Source organism: Carassius carassius, chromosome 16, assembly GCF_963082965.1.
Source record: "Carassius carassius chromosome 16, fCarCar2.1, whole genome shotgun sequence".
Lineage (NCBI taxonomy): Eukaryota > Metazoa > Chordata > Actinopteri > Cypriniformes > Cyprinidae > Carassius > Carassius carassius.
The window spans coordinates 22,111,697-22,138,639 of NC_081770.1; the positions used below are offsets into that span (position 1 = coordinate 22,111,697).

Consider the following 26,943-nt stretch of genomic DNA (forward strand, 5'->3'; position numbering starts at 1 on the left):
TCTAATAAATATGCTGAAATGAGATTTAATGACATCTTTGTAGCTGAAGAAATATTAATAGGATCCATGTGAGGCATAAGAATAATTTTGTCATGTATTTAACTCTTTATGACAAGAGAGGGTTATCATTACGACTATCAGGACTCTTAACCTAGAACATGTTTTACGAGGAGGACCATCTACCTTATTAATCTTTCTTATAATAAAGGACAAATAAAAGCTCAACACACATGCAAACATATAGGAACAAATTTTATTCCAATTTAAAATGGATATTTTTTTCTTTAAAGGAGAAGGCTATGAAAGTCATTTTCATGTATGAATGAGGTTCAGGCAAAAGTGGTTGAAATGAAACATACAAAAAGAGAAATGTCTAAAATACTGTAAATGAACAATAATTAAGCCCCTTGTCAGCAGGGTTTCGCGTTAATACGGTTTCTCCTTTACCCGACCCTCTCCGCCGAAACGAACACATGCAATTAAAACGTCATTTCTTTTAAAAACAGCAGTTTGTCATCTTTAATCTTAAATACAGAATAAAACGGTCCTTTTCTTGTTGCGCATTTACCATAATCACATACTTAATGTTTATTTGTTTTTAAAAACCGGACCATAAAACACACAAGTCCTTTTTTAAATGATTTCCACAACATTGGCACTTATAAAGAGTCTGGCTCTACAAATCAAAGGGATTGGCACACTCAATATAGTACATCATTTACATTTGGTATGCTTTAAAAAAAGAAAAGAAAAAAAGAGAGAGAGAGAGAGAGAGAGCAACCAACCGAACAAGAAATACATTACAAAGTGATACAATACTTTGATTTTATACACCACTACACATGTTTATTTTAGCTGTTTTATCAAAAACAAATGTATTATATTAAAGTGTCCTACATACAAGTGTTCAGGTAATGCATCAACATCAGAAATAAAAAAAGAAAGAAAGATAGCTTCATATTGTAGGCATCCATCACGTCAGCGTGGACCCCAAGCGAAAGCGTCATGTCTATTCATTAGTGTGTGCATCTCTCAAGAGTACCAGGAACGAGTTTGGAGGAACAGATACGTCACATGAGTGGAGTTCGTTCCTTTACTGCAGAGTAGGTTCAGTGCATTAACCCAGGGAGGAAAAACATATCAAACTTAATCACAAGATGTTGAGAACGACTAAAAACAAACCCTTAAACATCAGCTGAACAGGATATCAAAGCTACTTATACCAGCTGCACAACATATTCTGATGTTTTGTGAACCTAATTGGTACGAAATGACTAGCTGTAGTGTTTCTGTTTCTGATAAAGAACGGTGTTTCTCAGATTAGGCTTAGCCCTTCAAAATAAAAGCCGTATGTACAAAAGCTTGTGTTCAAAAATGTCGTCGTAAAGTTGCAGGTCCACTACTTGTACAACAACAAAACAGTTTGAAACTGGTATATGATGACTGATAGTTTCATCCCACCCAAGTGAACGGTTTAAAATGATTGAAGTGTGAAGCCCCGCCCAGAAGAATGACGGTATGCACATCTGGATGTTTGAAAAACTATAAACAAAACAAAAAAAGCAGCTTAACTGGCCTGGCACGGGAGGACTATTTAGTTAAAGAAAATTCGCAATTTGGCAAACAATTCGTAAAATGCACTAAAAGGTCCAAATGTATATGTAAAGATGGTTTATAGGATTAATTAAACGCAACAAAACTGCAAATATACAGGGAAAATTGCGTATACGCCTTGAAAACTACACTTCCAAAGTAATTCATCACAAAAAAAAAGAATCCTCCTACAATACATTCAATTAATAGTTAAAGAAATAATAAATCGCGCTAATAAGTGACCATTGTGATTCAAATATTTTGCTTAATCATTACGTTAGATCTCGTGATTTTTTTAATTCTTTTTCACACATTCAGCTTTTCTCAAGTTCTTTCAATAATACGAACAAAGCCAATAAGACTGTACGAGTGCTAATGTGCGATAAATTCATAGCCAGTCGGCTGAGAAAAAAAAAAATAATAATTTGTACGATATGAGTAAACAGGACTCAAAAGCAACACAGTCACAGACCCCGACACCAAACATGGCAAAGGGAAACGTGTGACATCACCACCACCAAATACTTCATTCCTAAACTTACAAAAATCAAAACAGCTCATTCGAAGTCGTTTGATTTGCGGCAAGAAATAGCATACATTTTCTGAAGATCTCCGAAGGTGCTCCCTGGATACACTGCAAGCTGAACCTACGGAAAACCGCGGCTCCCGCAGTGTCACCCGCGCTGTCCCTGATTCACATACCCACTTCGGCGTACCTATTGCTCTATCGTCTTCATAGAGGCCTTTCATTCTCTGCCCACAATTAGCCCTTGTAATGAAAAGTATGAAAACTCACCTGAATTACATCATAAAGACCCCCCCCCCCCCCCCCCCAAAAGCCAGCTAGCTATGGAATCCAAAAAGATAAATCGAGCGAGAACTAAGATATGGTTCTACGAAACCGAGAGCGAACTCTCAAAAAACAACGCAAGCAGAGGCCAGTGAAGAATTCAACCACTGATAAAGTTCGCTTTCCTATTTGCATAAAGCCATGTTGATAAAATGGAAATTCAACTCTCCATTTTCAAGCATTTCAAATATTCAAAAAAAAACAAAAAAAAAAACGAACAGATCATCAATAATCGATTAAGGAAAAATTAAAAAGAAAAGATCACTTGCCAATGGATTTGTTTTTTTTTGTTTTTTACAGCAGAAGAGACTCAAATTTAGTTGGAAAATGAGTCCGACTAATTACATATCTGGTCCATAAATTACATAAAACAAACTCAATCGATTTCCCCCTATAGAGCACTTTTGCGCTGAGTTCCAAGTGAGTCTATGAATATTTAAATCACTAGATACTGAATGTGATACGGAGTAAAACATGAATGAATTGGCTACGAAAGGTGTTTAATTTGATTCTTTCGGTCAAAGATTTAAAACTGATGTGACGAAGCATGTAAACAAATCACAATCTTTGGGTAAATATCTCTGAATACTAGCTGGATCCCTTTAATTATACGGATTAAACACCCAATACTGGCAAAACATTAGACTGGAGGAAACCGTTCGCTGCCTGAATGATAAATTTAGTGGATACACAAGCGAACTGGGTTGTTTTTAGAATATTTCGGGAAAGCAATTTGAGCGTTTTTGAAAAAAAAGAGAGAAAAAAAAAACTGGTGGCTTTCATGTCATTACGAAAAAAATAATAATAATTTCACGTGGTGTGTGCCATCTCTTCTCCAGTAGTGATGGGAAATCTCTATACATCACTCCTAAAATAGTACTGAATCAAATCCCCTCCACCTCTAGTGTTACAGCATGTGATTGCACAACGAACACCTGGTTGAATTCAGCGATGCAAGGTGAAGTCCTTCAAGATGTCGCCCTTACAGACGATCCACTGAGTGTTTCCGTTAAGTTCGTACCCCAGTTTCATTCAGGTAGAGCCCACCTACAGCCCATCTACAGAGCAAACGAACGCTCCTTGTCATCAGGCACCGGTTTAACGGCCCAGCCTTCGTGTTTGAGGAAGATTGGATGATAAAGCTATGAGCTGGAGGGGTCGACACTCAGGAAGAGAGAAGAAAACAGCCAAAGAAAAGGACTATGTGAAGATCCAGTGCCTAAAGGGGGTGAAGGTGTGTTTCTGCGTGTGAGGGGTGTAGTGCTTTCGGCCGTGTGTGGGCTGCAGGTGTCTCGCTCTCGTTCGATCTCTCGCTCACACTAGGTTGTACTCTTTGAGGTTGTGCTGCAGGATGGTGTCTTTGACCGCCGCAAAGACGAAGCGGATGTTTTCGGTGTCTGTGGCGCAGGTGAAGTGCGAGTAGATGATCTTGTCGCTGTCTGGGTTCAGGTCAACGAACATCTTCAGGATGAACTCGCGGCCCGCCTGGGCGTCCCTCTGCGGACCTGTGAGTGGGTAAATGAGAGTTTGGAGACCAAACAGGCTAGGGAGGTGTATTTGGAAGTGGATGCAGTTCACAAGTCTACCACATGGTGTCAGGGTAGGCTTCATTTGAAACTTGTGAAAAGGCCGTTACCGTCAAATTCAGGGAAGTAGTCCACCAGGTGGGAGTACATGATCTTCTCCTCCAGAAGGTCCTTCTTGTTCAGGAACAGAATGACTGAAGAGTTCTGGAACCAGGGGTAGGTGATGATTGTGCGAAACAGCGCCTTGCTTTCCTCCATGCGATTCTGCAGAAGTCAGAAACAAAGATATCATGATAAAAGCTTCGACTGCACTGAAGACTAATGCAGATGACTGTTAAGCATCATTAACTGCGGTTAACGCAAGCTTAGCTGATGAACCTCAATGAATGATTTATGTATTTACATATATACTCCGTTATATTGCTCAATTATAATGCACAATTTCCAGATAAAATCCCTATAAGTATATACTTATAATAAGAAATGAAATTTACATTTATAAATGTATAATGAAAAAAATCTTTTTTTACACATTATAAAACAAATATCTAATACTTATAGTAGAAAATACATTTACATTACAAAAATCTATAATAAAAATACATCGAAAATGTATAACTTAATTAAAAATAACAAATATGTACAAATATAATTATTGAAACAACTAGGAATAACATTATTTTAATAATAATTTAAGATGATTATATAAATTAATTATTTTGATATACACATTTAAAAAAAAACATGAATTTGCTAATACTACTAATGCTATTACTAATAAATAAATTTAAATGTATACATAATTAAACATTTAAATAGTTTGTAAATGTACATTATATTAATTTTAATGTTTTATACATTATAAAAAACAAATGCAATAAAAAAATTACACAAACTATAATAACAATTTTAATTCTAATTAAAAATAAATGTAAAATAAGAGTAACAATAATCACCTCATTGTCAGATTCCACAAGGACCTGGTCGTATTCGCTCAAAGCAACCAGGAACATGATAGACGTGACATTCTCAAAGCAGTGGATCCACTTCCTGCGCTCGGATCGTTGCCCTCCGACATCCACCATCCTGAGACGGAGTTGACAAAGTATGAATACACATAAAAAGACTGCTTTGATGATTATGCTGACTATGAAAAAGCCTGTGCCAGTGTTGTGTATGCTATGCAATTGAGATCCTGAACTGAAAAGACTTTAAATTCATCCTAAAACTAAGCTACCTCAACATTCAGTCAATTCTGAAACAGATCTGCAACATTTTCATTGGAAATGGGCTACAAGATATCTATTTATCAAATCAAATTAGATCTAGAGGCCCTGCAATGCCACCAGAAATGAATGAGTACTTAAGCATGGAAACCACTTGTCATACAAAATTAGATGCATCTCAAAAATCACATGTCTTATCATTATATTAACATATTGGCAGAAAAATCTTGAGGTTAATTGCAATAGATCTGGAATTCATTCTCACAAACATGCACAAATTAGGTCGTGACATTTTTGAGGTTTCCAGGTATCAACCGTTTAGATAAAACTCTGACTTGTGCGTTTCTAACGTGAACTGAACAAGACCAGCTCAAAACATGAAAGCAGAGGTTCATTTACTACAGAGAATTACAGAAGAATCGAAACGGGGCAATAAGCAGGTAATTATGATTTCATCATGCCACAGATCTACAGTCACGTATGGAGCCGGTCGTCTTCAGTTCTGGTAAAATGGTGACATTGTAAGCGGTGAATTTCACAAAGGAACCAAAACTAACACACAAACATTCAGAGACGCCACAAACAAAAAGAGAACTGCAGAGTTTCAGATGCATGCTGGGATTAGTAACATCCAAGAAAAACAGACAGGACGGACAGGTGAATGAATGAGCGATGAAAAAGCGTGTTGGCACTGTATTAGTAAAGCCCTGAGACAGAGAGAAAAACAGATACACAACTGTACAACTGCATGTCGGGCCCAACAACTAAATTATTCACAAAGAAAATATTGATTATGAACTATAAATACATTCTTGGGCCTTGGTAGGTCATGAACAAAAATTAATACGATGACACTTTTTTGGCAAACCTCATTGAAACAAAAAGTTTTTAAAATACTTTTCATACTAGTTTGACATGTCCAGAAACATATCCGATATTTAATGTGATTTTTTAGTTTTTTGACATGCATTAAAGGGTTGGTTCACCCAAAAAATGAAAATTATGTCATTAATAACTCACCCTCATGTTGTTCCAAACCCGTAAGACCTCCGTTTATCTTCGGGACACAGTTTAAGATATTTTAGATTTAGTCCGAGAGCTCTCAGTCCCTCCATTGAAGCTGTGTGTACGGTCTACTGTCCATGTCCAGAAAGGTTAGAAAAACATCATCAAAGTAGTCCATGTGACATCAGAGGGTCAGTTAGAATTTCTGTAGTGTCGAAAATACATTTTGGTCCAAAAATAGCAAAAACTACGACTTTATTCAGTATTTTCTTCTCTTCCGGGTCTGTTGTGAGAGAGTTCACAGCACTGTAGCGACACTGCTGACGTGTTTTTCTTACCTTTCTGGACATGGACAGTATACCGTACACACAGTTTCAATGGAGGGAATGAGAGCTCTCGGACTATATCTAAAATATCTTAAACTGTGTTCTGAAGATGAACGGAGGTCTTACGGGTTTGGAACGACATGAGGGTGAGTTATTAATTACATAATTTTCTTTTTTGGCTGAACTAAGCCTTTAAGCCTCAATAAGTACACTAACTTTTGAAAAAAAAAAATTCTATTTGGTTTGCTATGATTAATTAAAATTTTTCTATATTTTTTTATAAACTGATCATTATCAATAAATATCAATTCTTTTTTTTTTCTTTGTTGTTTACGTTATCGGTTTTAAAAACATCAAACTTCCTCAAAAAAAGTTTATAATACTATTATATAGATTTATAGAGCTTTATCCTATTATATAGCTTTACACAAGCTTTTTCTATATTTATAATTTTTTTAATAATTGGTACATTTTTCTGGTTTTTCTTTTAATTTAGTACGTTTTGGAGATTTTATAGCATGTTTGTCATTTTATCAATTTGAACAACTATAGTTTTTTTTTATAGTTTTTCATCAAGTTAAAGGAAAATGAAAAATGTTAACTTGTTAACAACTAGCTGACATTTCAAGTAAAAAATAAATAAATAAAAAATAACCTTTAGTTTTTAGTTTCCCCCTGCCTAGAGTTGAAGTAACACCCATATGTAACTATTTTATATTAAAGTGAGTTCAATATAGTATGATTTCATGTTCTAGGTGTTGCATTAAAGCAGGTAAATGTCCAAACGGTTTTTATTTTTTAATTTTCTGAAAGTGGAAATGTATTACAAGAATCCAGGCCATTCCCAGTTCAACAGTCAGGTAATGCTCACTGCTCCTAAATGAACGGAAATCTACGGAGACAAACTCACCGGAGATTCCAGCTAAAACAGAAGGGAATAATCAAAGCAATTTTTAACCGGGCCATTTTTTTTCCCCCATCACACCTGTACTCAGGCTCAGTGAGGGAAAACATAAGAGAAGGCTTATTTTATTTTATGTAGGCAACACAGTCTCGCTAGCCCAGTCTCTAGTGGCCAGGCGTAAAGCTTTGATAAATGGACTCCTTCAGGAGCTACAACCTAAAATAAAGCCTCTTCAGCCAGCCTCCGTTCCTGCAGGAGGTACAGCTGACCTACTTACGAGGATAAGCTCTTACTCTGGAGGACGAGGAGCCGGAGAGGAAGACAACTCCACCAGAATGTTTAAATGGCTGAGGTTGAGGAGTTAAGTGTGCAACCATGCAAGTTACTCATCTAAAACTCTTCACCTGTATTTCATAACAACATCTATGGGTTTTCTGCATTCAGTAGTAGCAGTCACCTGAAACCACAAGTGGCCTTAAAAGTGACATTACAGATCTACCTTGACATCTACCTGGAGTGGGAACCTACCACCTTCCAGATAAGTTTTTGAAGTGCTTGTTTGTTTGTTTTAAATACCCAATAAACATTCACAAGAACGTTATTCATACATGTCAAGCGTGGATCAAGAGGGAACCTTGTTGTAAGCGAAGTTATTTCTGGCGCCAGCGTGCGTAGGAGGGGTTTGACACGCTGGCTTCCAATCGATTCGCAGGCTTTTGTGATCACCTCTCTTCAGAGGCATTTTCTCTCATCTCAGCTCTAAACAGGGGGTTGTGGAGGGCTTTTCTTTGCTGCATCACCTGCCGAGCAGTGGTTAGTAAACATTCCCCCTTCACTGGGCCTGAGCTCAAACTCCTGCCTGTGTGGTAATGTTCTCGCATGTGCAATGGATTCTACTTTAAGGCCTTCAGTGGTAATGTTACAAGGTAAAATTGTGTCTGGTGCCGACTACGGTTTAAGAATTCTGACTGGTTTCATACAGTTTCTGTAGTATGGACTACATTTATTTTAAAAACTATAAATCATTTTTAAATCGCATTACAAGTCCAAAGGTAACATTTAAATTTTTCATTATGGAATTAATAACCATGGTTAAAACATTTAGTAAAGTAAGCTTGGTAACCGAAGAAAACTTTGCTGGTTTTTAATAAATAAATAAATAAATAAACTTTACATTTAAATGCAAAATATTGGCATATATTTAAATAAACACTTTAAAATATTTAAAAGTCAAATCAAAAGAAAGGATAAAAACTAATTTAAAAGGCAAAAAGAACTAAACAAAGACAAAAACTAAAGAAAATGCAAATCAAATGAAAAGACAAACAAAACAAAAAAGCAAAAATAAAACAAATCAAAAGAATAAAAACAAAATAAAGGCAAAAAGAAAAAGCAAACAAAGACTAAAACAAAGACACAAAAACAAATCCAATCCAAAAACAGAAAAAAAACCCTTTCTGCTTTTTAACATTTTATTGCTAAATATGGCTTAATATTTTTAAATAAATAGATATTATATTCAAAATAAAACCAAAAACAGACTAAAACACAAAGCAATATAATTATAATTCATAGAAACTGTGTTGCTATCACTTCTAAGAACTTGTTTCTGGTTAAAACATGAATGAACCCTTATCTCTCGTACACAAATAACAATAAAGACAAAAAAAAGGATGAATGTTAATGAAGTTTATGATGCAAAGAGGTTAATGACTAAGAAGGACATTAACAGCCAGCAACGTCACAGAAATATTGATAAACGTATCGAACCTTGTTCGTTCAACTGGCCGAAGTGGACCAGATCAACGCACTGATTCGCAAAATGTTACAAACATGAAGACATTAAAACTGGGGGAGGAGTCCTCTCCGACATTATGATCTACCTGAAAATGATGCTTTGCAAGTCGAAGGGATACTCAATAATCCCTGTGGTAGGGATGCGAACCCTAAGCACGTCTTGCTGAGTCGGCAGATACGAAGGGTCTGCGATACGGTCCAAATCACTTAGATAGCTAGAGACAAGGAGAGACGGAGAGAGAGAAGGAAGAAGAAAGAATCAAGCATGGCAGCAGACCCCTAAAAAAACAGAGGGAACGCTGCTCGGGATTCTGGGATGCGAACCCACAACCTTCTGCTTACTCCACTGACGATCTTTACAGAGAGCTCCCCAAAAACAACACCCTTTAAGAGTTGCAAAGAAACAACAATAGCAAAGGTTGAGCCCCGGGTGGGTGTGAGAATGCGATCAGGGAAGGCAGCAGTGCAGTTGCAGCAGCAGGTTAAAGGTCAGGAGACAGTGACGGCAGTGTAGGTGTGCCATGGGATTGGCGATACCTGAAGATTATATTTTCCAGGTCAAAGGGATACTCTATGATGCCAGTAGTGGGCACTCGGACCCTCAGCACATCCTGCTGGCTGGGCACATATCCCGGAGACGATATACGCTCTAAATCGCTAAGGTAACTGTGGGATGAACCGGTGAGAAACAGAGGCATGTACATGTGCATATATCTACAACTATATAAGTAGTCCCAAATGGAAAATCACAAAAATCGAGGCAGTTTTGGAAAAACTGTAGAATGGATTTAAATATGGTTAAAAAAAAGCATATTGAAAGTATGAATCTCTAAATATTCAAACTTAAAAATAAACATTTTAACTCATCCCCATCGTTCCAAACCTGTCTGATTTTCTTTAGTGGAACTCAAAAGAAAGTGTAAAAAATTTTATGCTGCGTTTAAACTTGTCGAGACTTATTCGATTACAGGTCACAGCGTGTCAGTGTCGGGTCAAATGCATTAAGATTTAAAGGTGTTTTCAGACTTGCATTTTTTTTGCTTTTTCTGAAACGGGGATTCAAATGTTATAATAACGTCGTTTGAATTGGTGTCAAGTCCAGCCGCAGCTGAAAACTTGAAATCAAGTGATTCTCAAGTGCTGTTTGCGTATTTTATATTACATTGAAAAATGTGTATTAAATCTAATATTTGTCCCATATGGACATTTCAGACGTTTTAATGTAGAAACAGAAAACTTTTCATAGAGAACTTTTCAACCCTCCATAGACAGCAATACAACTATCACATTCAAGGCCCAGAAACCTAATAAGGACATTGTTAAAATAGTCCATGTGACATAAGTGATGTCACAATGTCCTTACTACGTTTCTGGGCCTTGAACGTGTCAGTTGCATCGCTATCTACAGAGGGTCAGCTCTCGGATTTCATCAAAAATACCTTAATTCGTGTTCAGAAGTTGAACGAAGGCCTTACGGGTTTGGAATGACATTGGGATGAGTTATTAATGATAGAATTTTTATTTCTGGGTGAACTAACACTTTAAACTGTAACTATATGAGAATATGGAAGTCCACACCACAGCTATAACAAAAACACAGCTATATAAAAAAAAAAATGAATTTTTTTTTTTTTTTTCAGCTGAACACTGACAGCCAATCTTTCTGTCCGACTTTTAAGGAGCCTACGCATTTAAAGCAGCAGATGACAAAACTGAAGCTTGCTTACAATAAACAGCATTATCATTCGTTGGTGTGGTAAATGTTACGGTTATCTTTATAGATATGATTAGTAGTATAAACAGCCCATAATACTGCATCTATACATCTATGACTTATTACAAATACGCTTCTAACTGACCGCAATAAAAGATGTAGTGTTCAACAATTCAATTAATAGCAGTGAAGTTAAAAGGCGCTAATGGCTAATGACAGCACACACACTTACTATTTAGTGGAGTCAGAGAGCTGGTACTCTCGCCTGCGGTCGTAGGCTTCCTGGATGCCTGGATCTGACCAGAGCTTCTTTATTGCACTGACATAGGGCTGGTCAAAGGAGCAAACCTTCTCCACGTCGACCTCTCGCACCAGCAGAGCATTGTTCTGTGCACACAGTAAAAATCCCATTTTATGACTTAATGGCTGTGTAATACTAATGACTTCCAGCGGGGTTTCGAAACAAGTAGGTCACAAGTTGTCGAGTTAAACTTTAAGGGTCTTCTTAAGGAAATATTAACTGATTCTTCAAAACCAAAACATGAGAATAATTAACCGTAATCCTGCACTGAAGAAAGATCACCGTGTCACCGTTGTGTGACAGCAGTAAAATTTACAAGCGAGGCTTGTAGTGCTTTTTATAGCCACGTTTATGGCCTATCTGGGTTTGATTTGCATCTCGACGTGCACTCTGGGCATCAAAGAGATGATTACAGCGCAGTGACAGCAGGGGATTGTTCAGTGTACAGCAGTCACCTTGTTCTCTTCGTATTTGAACGGGATCTTGAGGTTCTCAGTGGCACGGATCATGGCCTGCATGGAGGTGAAGATGTTCTGGTAGACGAGTTTGGTGAAGCCGCGCTTGTCCTCATCAGTGTAGCCTGTCCCGTGAATGATGCGCATCTGTTTGATGAACGTACTCTTGCCGCTCTCGCCCGTGCCTGAGGATGAATAAACAACAACATTGGAACAGGATTAGATCATATTTTGGCCTCAGTTACATATCAGGCTTTGGACTTTTTAGAGTATAAAGGATTTCAAAGCCTATCTGGAGCTCTTTCGCATTTGGCTCCAGTTTGGATCTGGCTTTTTTTAAAGGTTTCAGACGAAGGCAGCACTTGCGAAGACTCCAGATGATGCCAGCTTTATAAGGATAACAGTTTTATATGCTGATCCATTCACACGTTTTGTTATTTGCTTAATGGAATTCATGATGTTAACTAACCATATAACATGTTCATATGACAGAACTATACAGCTATAATAGTTTCTTTGACAAGTATTAAAACTAGTACTGTCAAATGATTAATCGCATCCAAAATAAAAGTTTGTTTATATAATGTGTACTGTGTATACTTATGTATATATAAATACAAACACACGTGTATATATTTCAGAAAATGTGTTTATATGCGAAATAGATGTAGATGTAAATATTTTCAAAATATATTCTGTATGCGTGTAAACTTACACATACATAAATATAAATATGCATAGTACACACACATATATAATATAAACAAAAACTTTATTAAATCAATCGGTTGACAGCACTAATTAAAACAATGTGTTATGAAAAATTCTATATAAACTTGGAAATTAAAATATCCAAGTCTGAGTACTAAATCGGAAACATTTAAATCACGAATTAAATGTAAAAAGAAATTATAATGAATAAAAAAAAAAAATAAAAAAAAAAAAACATAAGCCAGCACTACACACTACAATAATAAAATTTATAAAATTATTATTCTACATTGGATTTAAATATGATAATGTGATAAGCAAAACTAAGATTACTAAACACTTAATTGTATTAGAGAGCATTAAATGAGCCAAATATTTAATAAAATGATATATAGGAAATGTAAATTTAATTGGTTTATTATATTAATCTTCATTAGCCTCGTGTAAAATATTTTACATGTACACACATTTAATATTCTTTAAAAAAAATATAAGGCAACACCACAGAACAGGTAAACTTCAATACACATTTTTATTACATTATTATTATTATTATCTTTATTATTAAGTTTACTAGACAGCACTGGTATCGTAATTTAATGGGCAAAAATCTTCATTTAAAAAAAACCTACATATGATAACATCAAATACTTCTTACTGTTCTTATTTAGATTTTTGTACAATTGTCGTGCACTTCTAAAATTGATGGTGAAAATGTTTACTTTGTAATTAATAGGGGTGACCCCGAATAGTTGACGATTCGATGCTTCGATTCGAGGAGCCTGATTCGACTGCCAATCTCACAGTCGAGTATTTGCGAGGTGTTATGATATTATTTTGACTATATGGGGGAGCTCAAATGTCTGATTTCACTATAGAACGGTTTTCTCCCAATAAGTAAACAGACAGCCTATTACGATAACGCTGTAAATTAAAATCTGAAAAGAAAGAAGCTTCAAATAAATATTTCAAAGTGCATGAATAAATCCAACCACCCCTATAGATCTATGTTTCACTTTCCATAATCCGTGACCAACAGAGGAGCATCTTGGCGGCAAAGATTTAAAACTTAAAAACTGACACAGGTTGAGATTTTTTCGATCGGGTACAAGTGATTTCAAAACATTTCAGCTGGTTCATAATTATCTTAATAATAATAGTATTAAATAATAATATTTACTTGATATAAGTCAAGCGCTTCATTGTTCTACTACAGTGACTATCTTTCCAGCGCACCGCGCGAGCAGGACAAACAACAATGCAGAATATAAATAACTATGACTGGTACTGTCATACACATACAGTTATAAGGAAAACACCATTATAATAAAATGCTGAATTGGTTTTTTTTTTTTTTTTTTTTTTTTTTTTTAAAGTTTAGCTGCAGTGTTTCTGCATTACTGTCATATAGGCTAACGTTATAGCGTTATGAGCACTATTGTTATAAAAAAATAAATAAAAACTGAATTGTTAGGGTTTCGCTGACATTTAGTGTTAACTACCTTTCATTACACATTTTCCCTGTGTTAACGTCAGTAATTATGGCTGTCGAATGTCTGACCTGACTCAATGTATTTTGCCCCGCACACAAAAATATGATTCGACTATCAGCTGAATATCAGCCAGATTCAAAAAATCTGATTCGACTATGAAAATCCTTAGGTTACACCCCCTGTAATTAACAATCTTTATATTATTTACAACTTTGAAAATCATTTTTACATTTTTGTGCTGAAAAAGCAAGTCGAGTAACTGTTCCAGTTTTCTAAATGCATTACTTTCTTCACAATACAGTGTCAACAGTTGGGGAAGTCGTGCTTGGATTGGTATGATAACCAGTCGCACAGGTTTAATCTTGGCGTACGTAAGATTCCAGTACTGACATCCTTGACAACTGCCATTTATTTAAATAAACAAGAGAGACCTAATTCAAAACAATGTAGCCATTCACCATTTATAGGCCTTTGGTCAGAGGAACCCACCTTTCAGCTTTCCATTAGACACAAACACAAGCAATTTTAAATTACATTAGCCTCAATCACATCATTAGGCATTAGAAATCTTCTCTAGAAGCCATGGCCAAATGGTTCGTACACACGCTTAACTTACAGTGAGATCATTTGGGAGATGCAGGTTCGATTTCCCATCGGTTTCTTGTCCCATCTCTCCCTGAGCTGAGTCATGGCTAGTTTTAGCTCCAACAGCTGGATTGTCAAGTCTCCCTGCTGACTATCTGCTCGCTGTCTTCCTCTCCGTCTGTCTCTCTCGCTCTCTGTACTGTCGGTGGTTTTCTAACAGGGGAAACCCAATAAACAGCCTGGTTGCATAACCACTGCTCTCCTGGCTCCATCGGCTTGCCAAATAGCTGCACCTCCCTGCAGCTTTACAACAATTGAGCCACAGAAACCAAACCAAAACTGTTTGAACATTACCGGAGCACCTTGATATCAGGTTTTCCTCCATATTAGGTCATTTTGTGGGAATCAAACACAAATGTTTGCTTGATGACAATATAAAGTCCTTAAGAGGAAACTGGAGACCTGGTATTGAAACGGATGAGTGCACAAAACAAACAGCGGGACGAATTTAACAGTGTACTGAAATAATAGAAAGGTATTTGTCTTAGTGGCTGCAAATCGCTGTTTGCAACCTGATTTTATTTCCATAATTGGATGCATTTAAGCAAAACGGGACAGACAATAAGAGGAGGAAACTAAAAAAAAAATCCCTAATTTTATCAATCAGCAATTGACTGGATGACACCAGACCAAATCAGAATTAGCCGAAAACAAGACCTAGAAAACTATCTGACCGTTATCTCACATGAGCTATTAACCAAACCATTAGCCAACTGGCATTAGCTAGGAGGAATTACCTAAATAAATAATTTATATTAACAAATAAATGAATAGTTCATATTAAAAATAATAATAAAATACATAAGCCAATTATTTTTTAACTTAAAACAATTACATAAAGAACTTTTTTTTTTACGTACACTACGAATCAAAAGTTTGGTATCACTAAGATTCTTTTTAAAGAAATGAATACTTTTATTCAGCAAGGACGAATTAAATGGATCAAAAATGACACTTAGATTTAAATAAAGATTCTTTCGATGTTCTTAAATTTATCAGTTTCCAAAGAATTTATTAATTTAGGCCTAAACCAGCATTTAAGAGTGATTTCTGAAGGATCATGTGACGCTGAAGACTGGAGTAAAGATTCTTTGCATCATAAGAATAAATTACATTTTACGATATATTAAAATAAAAAAAACAGTTCTTTTAAATAGCAATAACATTTCACAATATTACCGTTTTTACTACATTTATATCAAATAAATTCAGCAAAAGAAACCTCTTTACAGAACCCCATGCTTTTGATCACCAGTGTAGGTTTGCATAATAGGCCCACATGAGAAACGTTTAGGCTATGTAAATGGATAATATTACTTCCCAAGCAAATATAAGCTAATTTCCAGAGGTAGAAAATAAAAAAATAAAAAACCCTTTAGAATATGATAAACTGATGAATCCCATTGATATGTAGTGAAGTAAATGGTGTCAAATTTGATTTCACTGGGCCAAACTAAAGCTACTTTTAAGAAACTACATATGACAGGTCAATCATCAAGGCCCAACTATAGTCTCTTTGTTGGTGAACGACAGCAGTGAGTCTGGATCCATCCTATATTCATGTCTGTGAGCTTACAGTGCAGCAAAGCGGGTTGCCATGGCAACATTTTTACAGCATTTAGCACACAGCAATGATTCAAAGAGGAGCCATACATTAGCGAGCCCTGCTCTTCTCCCACCATCAAGCGTGTCCATCCTCCAGCGGAAACCAAACAACATGCCATGCAGGAAATGCCAGATTTCTGCGTTTCACTCATCCCATGTTGCTAATAACACAAGCATGATTTTGTTCATTCATCAACTGAAAAACAGTGAAAGAAATCGATGCATGATCTGTGAAGTGAGTGCTTGAAAACTATTTCGGACAAATATAGTTGGTTGTGGAAACGTCAGTACATCGCTACTATAAATCAAATATACTGCCCTCATAATATCTATACATCAGCTTCAACAATTTAAATATATAATGAACAGCAGATCATTTGGTATAAAATTAGGCACTTTGTTTTCCATTTTAACCCGTTTCCTAAAACCTGCACAGCCATTTGATTATGCTTCAAAATTTGTGTTGGTTCAATCAAAAGTTCCAGCTCTACATAACCGGTTTCCCCTGCTGGTGTAAAATGGCGGATATCCACAGAAAATCAGCTCACATCAGCTAATACACCCATGGCGGGATACGAGCGTGTGTGTGTGTGGGTGCTTGCTGGAGAACTGGAAGCCAGGGTAAGACAAAGCTTCCCTATCAACAGATGTAACATTTGAATCATGCACTGAAACTACAGTCTGCAATGTTTTTACAGCATATTTAGCACTGAAAGTCACTAAGGTCCAGCAAAACCATAAGCATACACATAGACCTAAACTCCAAAAAAAAAAAAAAAAATTTAAATAAAAAATAGGAAATAAAACAAAAACTAGAAAAAGCAAATGTGAAATAAATAAATGAAAATAAAACTAATGAAAATGTTACAATAATAAAATACCAGAAAAAAATAAAGAAAATAAGATCAATAAAAGGTAAAACCACAATTATAAAATAATGAAATTGCAGTAATTAGCAATAAAAAAATAAAATAGGATCAAAATAAAATTACAAAAAAATAAAAAGTTTCATAAAAAAAAAACAATTAAAAAAAGAAAATTATAATAAATAAGAAGAAATCTGCACCATAAGCCTTGTGGTTCGTGCGTTGACATATAGCGCAACTGTGTTCACGGCGACCCGAGTTCGATTCCCTTCTCAAAGTACTTTGCTGATCCCTCTTCACTCTCAATGCTTTCCTGTCTACTCTCTACGGTCCTGTCCATTAAAAGAAAAGAAAATACAAAATAGAAAAAGAAATTGATAAAAGGTACAAACCCAATTATTAAAATACTATAAAATAAACTAGCCATAATAACAGCAAAAAAAAAAAAAATTGTCAAATAAAATTACAAAAATGAAAGAATTTTAAAAAGCATTTTAAGGAATGAAACAAAAATACATAAAACACAAATATAGCACGGTGTTGTTTTTAAAAGAATATATTCTTTTAAAGATATTGAATGTATAAAAACAAATTTAAATAAAAAAAAGTGTAATACTACAATAATATATATACAAAAATAACTAAATATTTTTTAAGAAAGACTCTCCTCTTTCACGAAAAAAAAAAATACAAAAATTAAAACCTAATATAAAATACATAAAAAATATATATATATTTAATACACAAATAGCACTTTGGTCGTTTTAAAAGAAAGTCGTCTACTTCAAGACTCAACCGGAACACTGTTAAACAAACACAAACACTACAGTCTCTGCAGCTCCAGCTCACTGGTTTGAACATGGAAATCATGAGGTGTGTATTAACGGGGGATTTGCATGGTTTTAAACTCGCATGCAAATTCTGAAGCCTTATCGTTGTGTGGTTGCAAATGCTAACCCAGCGTTTCATAAACACCACCACCACAGTGGCCAGATTGCTTCTCTTGAGTGAGGAGCAGAGTTTGAAATCCGCTATGGCACTTTGTCCGCACTCTCGAGAGCAATTCATCGCGAGTGGGATGAGTAATACTTCAAATACAGCTTCCATGCAGCTCGTATTGAGAAACTGAAAGACACAAAGACTTCACCAGTGATAAAGTGAAATGAAAACAGGCCATATGTTGGTTGCATGAGAACAGTGTCGGCTTTGTTCTAGGTGTGTCCAAAAAAAAACAAACATTCTGTATAATCTTTATGAGTCATGCAGCTCCTCCGCAACACTCAGGTGTTATAGACTCTATACTCGGCGCGCTTTCGACTCGGCTAGGTAAATATTGGCTAGAGCTGACCGTGTGGCGTGACAAGAAACCTGGAAGTCTGGGTTTGTCATTCAGACGTACCCGGGCCAGAAACGAGTTGCTTAGTAGCACGTTTTCATGAATACGGTGTTCAAGTGAGAGATGGACAAGATCCTTTTCCTTGCTTTCTTTCTCTCTGGATCTCTGCATCCAGATGATGTGACACAGCAACAGCGTGCATTCATGTGTGCAGCAGAAGTGTGGGCTGAAAATGAAGAGTGGTTGCCCTCGGCTCAAGTCCCCCCAGCAGAGAACGCCAACACACACACACACACACACACACACACACACACACACACACACACACACACACAAGCTTCTCTCTACCTCGATCACCCTGTATCTTCAGTTCCTCATCCAGAGAACAAAACACAGCTTATACACGCTTATACACTTGTCAAAATGATACAAATCAATGAATGAAAATGGCTTACGAGGAATGCGAAATTGGTTCATTGAGTTTTCGCTCACATTTTGCAACGTCTGTAGGGATGCACAAAACATTGGTATTGTATCAGAGGTTCATTTTCCAACTCCCTTAGTGTTAAACAGTTGAGTTTCACTGTTTTTGGATCCATTCAGCCGATCTCCGGGTCTGGCGGTAGCACTTTTAGCTTAACTTAGCATAGATCATTGAATCTGATTAGACCGTTAGCATCTCACGCCAAAAATGACCAAAGAGTTTTTATATTTTTCCTATTTAAAACTTAACTCTTCTGTAGTTACATGGTGTACTAAGACCGACGGAAAATTCAAGTTGTGATTTTCTAGGCCGATTTGGCTAGGAACTATATTCCGGCATAATAGTAAAATAATTTTTTTTAATCGGCTCATCCCTCTTTATATATTAACCTATAATTTAATTTCATTATTTTTACACACAATGTGAGATTTTCACTTAATTTTACAAAAACAAAAAGCTTGAAAAAAAGTAACAAAAATACTTTTAAAAAGTTAGTCATGAACAAACAGTTCTTCCATACTGTGACATACATTCAAGTGTGGCTTATTATCGAAACAATCATCCAAAGTACTAAAAGTAACTAAAATTAGTTACCATTAAATATGCTATACTATTAAAGGGATAGTTCACCCCAAAAAATGAAAATCGTCATTATTTAATTACCCTCATGTCATTCCAAACCTGTATGAGTTTCTTTCTTAAATTGAACATGAAAGATTATATTTTGAAGAATGAAGGGCCTTTCGCACCGCGGGAACCTTTTCATAGTACCAGAACTACTTGTGGAAATACCCACACTGGGTGCAATTTTAGTACCGGACTGCCTTTTTCGACAACCAAATTAGCTCCTACACCAGAGAAGGGTCTAACCAGCACAACTGGTACTAACTGTGACGTAAGTAGACATTGATTGGCCATATGAGTTCAAAAACGCCCTCACCTGCCATGATTTAAAACACTGTGTAAACATTGTGTCAACTTATTTCGCAAGTATGATGAAGAGCGATAGATGGACAGATGCTGAAGTTCAGGCACTTGTAGCAAATGTAGCACTGCCAGTTGTCATTGGAGATTCTTAGTCTTCCGTTTCCGTTCTTTCAAACGCTTTATGGATACATCGACATTCCATGCCCATTATTGTGAAACCCGAAAGAAACAATAAAAATATAGCTCCGATCACAGCGTCCTCCATCCTCCTGTTGTTAATGATATTCTTCTTCGTTAACATTGTTGAGTGCTGCACACAAATGACCGGCTTCCGTCACGTCCTAGTACACATGGTGTGTGCGAATGCAACCCTTTAAATAGGACTGGGAAATAGTTCACGTAAAATTGCCAGAAAATAGTTCTGGAACTAAATAGGTGCGAAAGGACCCAATAAGGACTAACAACTGTTTGGTTCTTCAAAATATATTCTTTTGCGTTCAATATAAGACAGAAACTTATATAAGGTTTGGAACGACATGAGGGTGAGTAAGTGATGACAATTTTCATCATTGGAGATTTTGACCATTTCGATTGGAATATTTAGACAAAAAATAATTTAATGCAAGTAAAAATATGGAATTCTAGTAAAACAGAAAGCAATGTAATCAGCAAAACATGTTAAAATAGTTGGAATACAGAAGATAAACACCTTCTAATGTTTGAAATAACACTGAACCTCAAATAAATGTCAAGGATCATATGGAGCAAACTCTTCCAACACATTACTTTGGAAGGAAGCTAAATCATGTCAGGAAAGAATGAGTTAATCAAATATTCAGAGTGAGGGCAAAGGGCTTCAAATAAGACATATTATGCTTATTTAACCAAGCTTTAAGAATCCGGTTCAACCAGACATCCAAAACAATAGTTTTTCTTGGAATAACCTTGGGGGAGGAAGTCAAAGTGTTTGAGAACTTCTGAAGAACACCATAAGAAAAAAAAAACACTATAAACCTCAAAAAGGACTGGAATTACAAGAATAAACAAGGTTTCTGCAGGTTTTTACGATGGCAATTTTAAGACCCTTGTAAGATCAAATCAAGATTTAAAGAATCAATTGAAGGGAACGCAATACAGCTATACATTGTTTAAAGGTAAAGAGTTGTTTTAGAAACACTTCAAACTTCCAACCAATCTCCATTATTTTTTATTCTTTTTACAAAGAAAAAAAAAAAAAAAAAGCTCCTAACTTCTAGAATTTAGAAATAACTTTTACTGCACCTTCTGATCAGCCAGCAAAAAAAAGGGATATTCTTAAGTATTTTTGTCTTGGTTTCCAGTAAAAATGTCAAAAGATTCTTAAATCAAGATACGGTTATTTGAGAAGCAAAATGACATTAGACAAGCCAAGTTTCTGTAAAACGGATCAAAATGAAGAGAGCTTATGTCAATGTGCTCACGAACAATTCAGATTTTGTTCAGTTTCTCAGAAAACAAGATTTCATTTGCTCGCTTTGCATGTAAATGTACCTTGATTTTAAGGATGTTTCATAATTTGTATAGGAAAACGAGTAAAAAATACTGAGGAAAATTCTAATTTTTAGCGATTAATGCAAGCAACATTTAATGCTGTTGCTATGAATTTAAGGCTTTCTTCTTTGATTTAAGATCTTCGTAAGGCCTTCATTGGTGGAAATGAGACTAAGACCTTCCCAAGACCTGAAGAAACAAAATAACAAAACACAAATCTGTTGCTCTTTGAGAACGTGGCCTTACGACAACTTCCTCTCAGCTTTCAGACGGAGCAGTCGGGGGTTTACCGAGCTAGAAGCAGAAGGTTAACAGTGCTTGTTGGTCATGCAAGGCCCTCTTCCTCCACTGAGGCGTATCTTATTGCGGTCTTTCCTCTGCAAGTCTGGACACAAAGGCTGCTTGTGTTGCATGAGCTTTCTAAAGACATGCATTCTGTGAAGCACATTTATGGGTCAGCCCACCCTACACAACAAGGCCCTGTGACCATGTCTGTTCATCTACGCAATTTGAGGATCCAGCTCTGTCCAAATCTGCCTTTTTTTCAGCAACTTGGCGCGTGGCAGCTGGATTAACCGTTTTTGCCATTTTTGGGAACAGGATTGCCTTGTAAAACCACAAAGCTGACCAGAACAGGTTTCATTCTCGACGTTGGCGCTTCATGGTCTCGTCGTGACAGTAAAAAAGATGCAACCACAGAAGATAAAATCTGGACCTTCTCTGACTTCCCCAGTCATAAACTGGGATGCAAACACTGCCTTAAATAGATTTTGCAACCCGAGTTTCAAATTAAGCCTCTGATCTAATTATTTTCATAGCTACTGCATCGCTCCGATCTGAGAACAATGTAAGAACGCGTGTTACAAAACGCTTTATGCTACTGAAATATTCAGATATAATCTCTCAGGCTTAAATTGCTGACAATCTAGTTTTGCTTACAGCCACAAATGAGCTAATGGCTCTGACACCAAAACGAAAGCAGAGAGAGGCCTAATGGTCAGATCATGAGACGAATGTAAGCTGACACTAGTGCAACTCAAAGACTCTTACTAATGTTCATTGCTAATAAATTAACATGGAGACTTTCAGGAACGGTTTAATGGCAGAAAAAAAACTCCCTGCAGTTGTTTTGTAGTCTCATAGCCTTGTGCAATATATATGAGTATATAAAATCATTATACATTATGTACATTAGATAATTTAAATATACTTTTAAAAATAAGTACACTAAATTTTCAATATATTTAAAATATGTTTTAATTATTTCTTCCCTTACTACCAAGCAAAACACATTCATTAAATAATCTTAAACATATATTATTTTTTTATTTAAAGCACAGATTTATTCTCTATGTAAAATTCCACGAAATGCTCTTATATTTTTCCACGACGGTGTGAACCCAGGATCCCACTTGAACTGGGTCTACATCAAATCTACATATCCCATCGGACTTCTTTTTAGGATTTCTGACATGTGGACATAAAACACAATGCAGATCAACACGTGCATGCATTACATAAGGTGAACTCATGCACACGAATGACAGACAAGTAGTGAAAGCGACGCTTCTGTTTCGACTTCAACAGCATGATTATGCATCAGATCCACAGAGCAATATGCGTTTATGTTAAACCTCATGCATCTTCAGGCCATAACTGAAGCTGTCAGCGATGCACTTACCCAGTAAGAGGAGTTTGAGCTCTCGTCTCGCGTCTCGTTTGTCTCTCCGGAGCTGCTTGTCGATCTCGGCGTTGATCCTCTTGGACTCCTTCGCCTCTTCACTCATGCAACAGGCCATCATGGACTCCAGAGTCATCCCCACAGCGTTTGGAGATCCCAGTCCTGATCTGACACACTTCTACGGCCCGCTTCCCTTAGCAACCGCGTCGAAAGAGGAACAGGATGGATTTGGGGGAATGTTGTTTAAAAAAATGCAGGATGCCTTATGGTAGACGCAGCGTTAAATCGATGAAGCGAAAGAGCCCCCAATCTGCTCATACACACGCATCTATCAACCAAGGCCAAAGACTGGATGAGATTGTGAATCTAGAGATCTCCTATGCTATCAGACCCACTCGAGCCCTGGTTTTAGTATCTGTAATGACTACCAACTAGAGTCCCGGAGGGACACACTAGCCTGCCACGACATCCGTGCTGTCCTTTGCTGTCTCGCTAAGCTAACCGCCCCGATTCCCAGATTCACGGCGACACTGTCCATCAGCCGCCCGGATCTCTAGCTAACACACGGAGACAGGTGCCAGAAGACGACAGCCAGCACAGAACACTGACTACAGTGCGAACATTTGATTCTGAGCATCCAAAAGCCGAAAAGTTAATTAGCTACGCGCACTAACTAGCTTAATTGGGTGGGCTAAGCTGCTAGCTAGCCGGAATCTTTATTTATACTCCACGCGCTGAGTTCACCGTTCATTTCTTTGCATCCGATTTGGGCTTCGAGAATATTTAAAGTCGAAGGAAAATGACACAGGTGTGGGCTCCTGGGGAAAAAAGAAAAAAAAAACAAATCGACGGAGTGAATTTTTTTTCCCAGATGATCGCACCGTCCAGTCTGGTGTGAGTCGCACACAAACCCGGAGCTGCGACAGCTGGAGAATTGAGTGTGAGTGACGGGGCCACGAGCCAATAGGAGGAAGGAGCGCAAGAGAGGGCGGGGCGTGGAGTGAGGCGAGGTTGGTGGAGGAGCGAGTGTGGAGCTCGCGGGGCGTGGCTCGCCACAAACCCTGCTATTCGACTGAATGGACAACACCCATTATACCAGTCAAACATATCTGGAGAAGTCCCAATCTCTCGGTGTTTTCATAAAACACCTTTAATAGTTATATAATATATACAAAAATATATATATTTACATACAAAGGTTTATTACTTAAAAAAAAAAATCACAGTCAAATGGCTCTTCTGTTCTGTTAATAGTTGAAGTGACTTGAGAGGTGTTGTTATCACATACTATGAGAGAATTAATGTGCAGATTTGCAGGTGATTTCTAGCTCTTTATCGACACCGTGTGGAAATAGTTTGAAAGAAAAGAGTCAGAAATTATTTTACCTGAAGCTATTTAGAAGTTATCAGTAGCCTGCTGATGCTGTTGTTGCTAGTTTCCAGCACTTGAATACTTAAATGCACTGTTACGAATTCATTTGTCATTTATATTCTTTTAAATTCTATGATACAGCTTTTAGGCCTACTAATAAAATAAATAAAATAAAATGAGAAGAACAAAATATACTAGTAGTAGCACTTTCTACTCCAGTAAATATGAAAATAAATATATGAACTGAGCTCTCAGTTTCATCAAAAATATCTAAATTTGTGTTTCGAGGGTGAACTTGCAGATTTGGAACCACATGAGAGGGCGTAATACATGACAGAATTTGATTTTTTTTTAGGTAAACTAACCCATTAAAAGTAAAAAATAAATAAAAAATGCATTTCACAGAAATATCATTTTTGACAATGATGCTTATAATATAATAGATTTTTCTGCAATAAAACAAAACCTAGGAAAATATTTAAAACACAGCAAACCATTGCTTTGGTCAAAAGAAAACAATTAATGAATTGTGATTAACAAATTAGACAACCAATCCCCATATATAAATATATATATATATATATATATATATATATATATATATATATATATATATATATATATATATATATATATATACCAACTTCCATGTGCTTCTCTAAGTCAGGGGGGAAAAAATGACGGCTAATCCCAGTTATACTCCTTTGCTCTGCAAAATATCCAGGATTTTGTGAAATGGAGTGCATTAGTACTGAGACTCACAGGCATGGCAATGAACAACTTGTAAATGTAGACTATGATGGCATTGTAAGGAAGAGTTCACTCAAAATAAATACGGTCATGATTTTCTATAATCCAAACTAAAGAAAATACAGGTTGAGCCACTGTCTAATTCAGAAATAGACATCATGAAACATGACAGAAAGGAAGGATTGAACATTTTAGGGACAAATCCTGGCTTGATGCGAATTCCTTACAACAGATCAAATAGAAAAAGGGATGAGACAGAGAAGGAAGTGGATCCACTCCTTTTAAAGATGTGACATCACTCAATAGCTTCTCTCAGCGAGAACAACCAAGTTTTGGAGCAGCAACATTTCTTCTAAACTGAGCATTTTTTCTCAGGCTCCCATGTGTAGGTTCAGTCATTTCACTTTTATGGCAGTTAAAAGGTTATTTTCATTGCCATTAAAGTAGAATAACTGAATATGCTTATGGACTTTTAATGGACTTTTCTGCTAAATTTATAGAGCAAAATAAAAACATGCATACTAAACCAATAGCCATTGTAAAACATAGTTTTGGTCAAGCTGATACATCAACACAAACCAATATTAAACACTGTATATGAGCAGCTAAAAAAACAATACTTGCAGATTTTTAAAAGGTGCCAGCCACTTTAAGTTACTACACTTGGAGGAATAATGTCAGGACAGAGCCAGGGTGTCAGGATTCATTCCTCTGACTTCTTACTGGCTCTATAAGGCAGACTTACTGGAAATGTAGGCCTAACTAGTTTGTTTGTAGTTACCGAATGTGACACAGTTGACCGAAAACTGTTTGGGAAAGCTCCTTCAAGGTGGCACATCCAGTGTTTATTTCAAGGAAGATGGATATTGTTTCCATCTTCCTTGAAACACAAGGTGAGTACTCTTTATATACTTTTACGGTGACTGTTTTTTTTTGAACTTCCACAACTGAATTACAGTCGGGGATGAAGAAATACACCCTATGTTTTATTAGAAACTTGTAGTTATTTTTCATAGCATCAGTGGTGACGATTAGTAAAAGGTTGACACATGCACAAGCTTGGTATCTGAATACCCAATCGATTTTGACTATTAAACATGTAGGCCTGATTAATATCTAATAACTTAATTTTCAGATTAAAAAAAGAAAGGTAATTACAGAGGCTATAAAAATGAATGGGCCTACAATATAAACACAAATGGCTTTTAAAAAATGCATGCTAACCCTTCTTATTGTTTATTTACAGTTATTGCACCTCTACTGGAGAACTGGGGGATCACTACTTCTGTTGCATCTGCTGTTTGTCTAAAGAGAGGGACGCCATTGCCAAAAATAAGGCAATCAACCTCACCCTTGCTGAGCAGGAGAAAAAAAAGTAAAGTTGCTTTTATAAGGTGAGAAACGGTGTAGAGATATGCTCAGTATAGTTTGTACAGTTAATTAGAAAGTACAATAAAAATTGAAATGTATCGTTAAATAATTCAAATTAGCTACTCCTCTCATTTACCCTGAAACCTGTTTTTGTTTTTGTCATTAAAGTGGGAATACATTTTCTTACATAAAGACATATGTTCCGGTTTCATACAGAACGAGAAACATTCAAACTTACCCAGTGCTGAGCTTTCTGAAACAACAATTCAGTTCATACACTGTTAGATCATCAATTATCCTTATGCAGGAAAGAGAAGTAAAGTTATATAAACCTCTATTAGTAAGTGCATTTATTGTGTTTTTGCAGGTTTTCAATGCTGAATATGTGATTATTTTTCCTTTCATTATAGGCACGGCAGAAAGTAGAAAGACAATGTTTATGGAGCAGCTGAGAATGATTCATGGAAGCAGATAC

The 26,943-nt window shown here is 36.4% G+C and overlaps 1 protein-coding gene and 1 long non-coding RNA gene across 3 annotated transcripts; one reads left to right on the forward strand and one right to left on the reverse strand.

Moving 5' to 3' along the window:
• Positions 1-239: 239 nt before the first annotated feature.
• LOC132159919 (guanine nucleotide-binding protein subunit alpha-11-like) lies at positions 240-23,857 on the reverse strand. Of its 2 annotated transcripts, none has more exons than XM_059569591.1 (7): positions 22,976-23,857; positions 11,698-11,882; positions 11,174-11,328; positions 9,314-9,442; positions 4,926-5,055; positions 4,080-4,233; positions 240-3,948 (listed from the first exon to the last, which is right to left on the reverse strand). In XM_059569591.1, exons 1-7 carry the CDS (start codon positions 23,109-23,111, stop codon positions 3,758-3,760), a joined length of 1,080 nt encoding a protein of 359 aa, XP_059425574.1. In that variant the 5' UTR covers positions 23,112-23,857; the 3' UTR covers positions 240-3,757. The 2 variants fall into 2 exon arrangements, with proteins under 2 accessions (XP_059425574.1, XP_059425575.1); XM_059569592.1 differs by lacking the exon at positions 9,314-9,442 and adding an exon at positions 9,765-9,893.
• LOC132159921 (uncharacterized) lies at positions 23,858-26,943 on the forward strand. Its single transcript, XR_009437919.1, has 3 exons — positions 23,858-23,985; positions 26,344-26,491; positions 26,879-26,943. It is a non-coding gene; the product is annotated as an uncharacterized LOC132159921 (long non-coding RNA).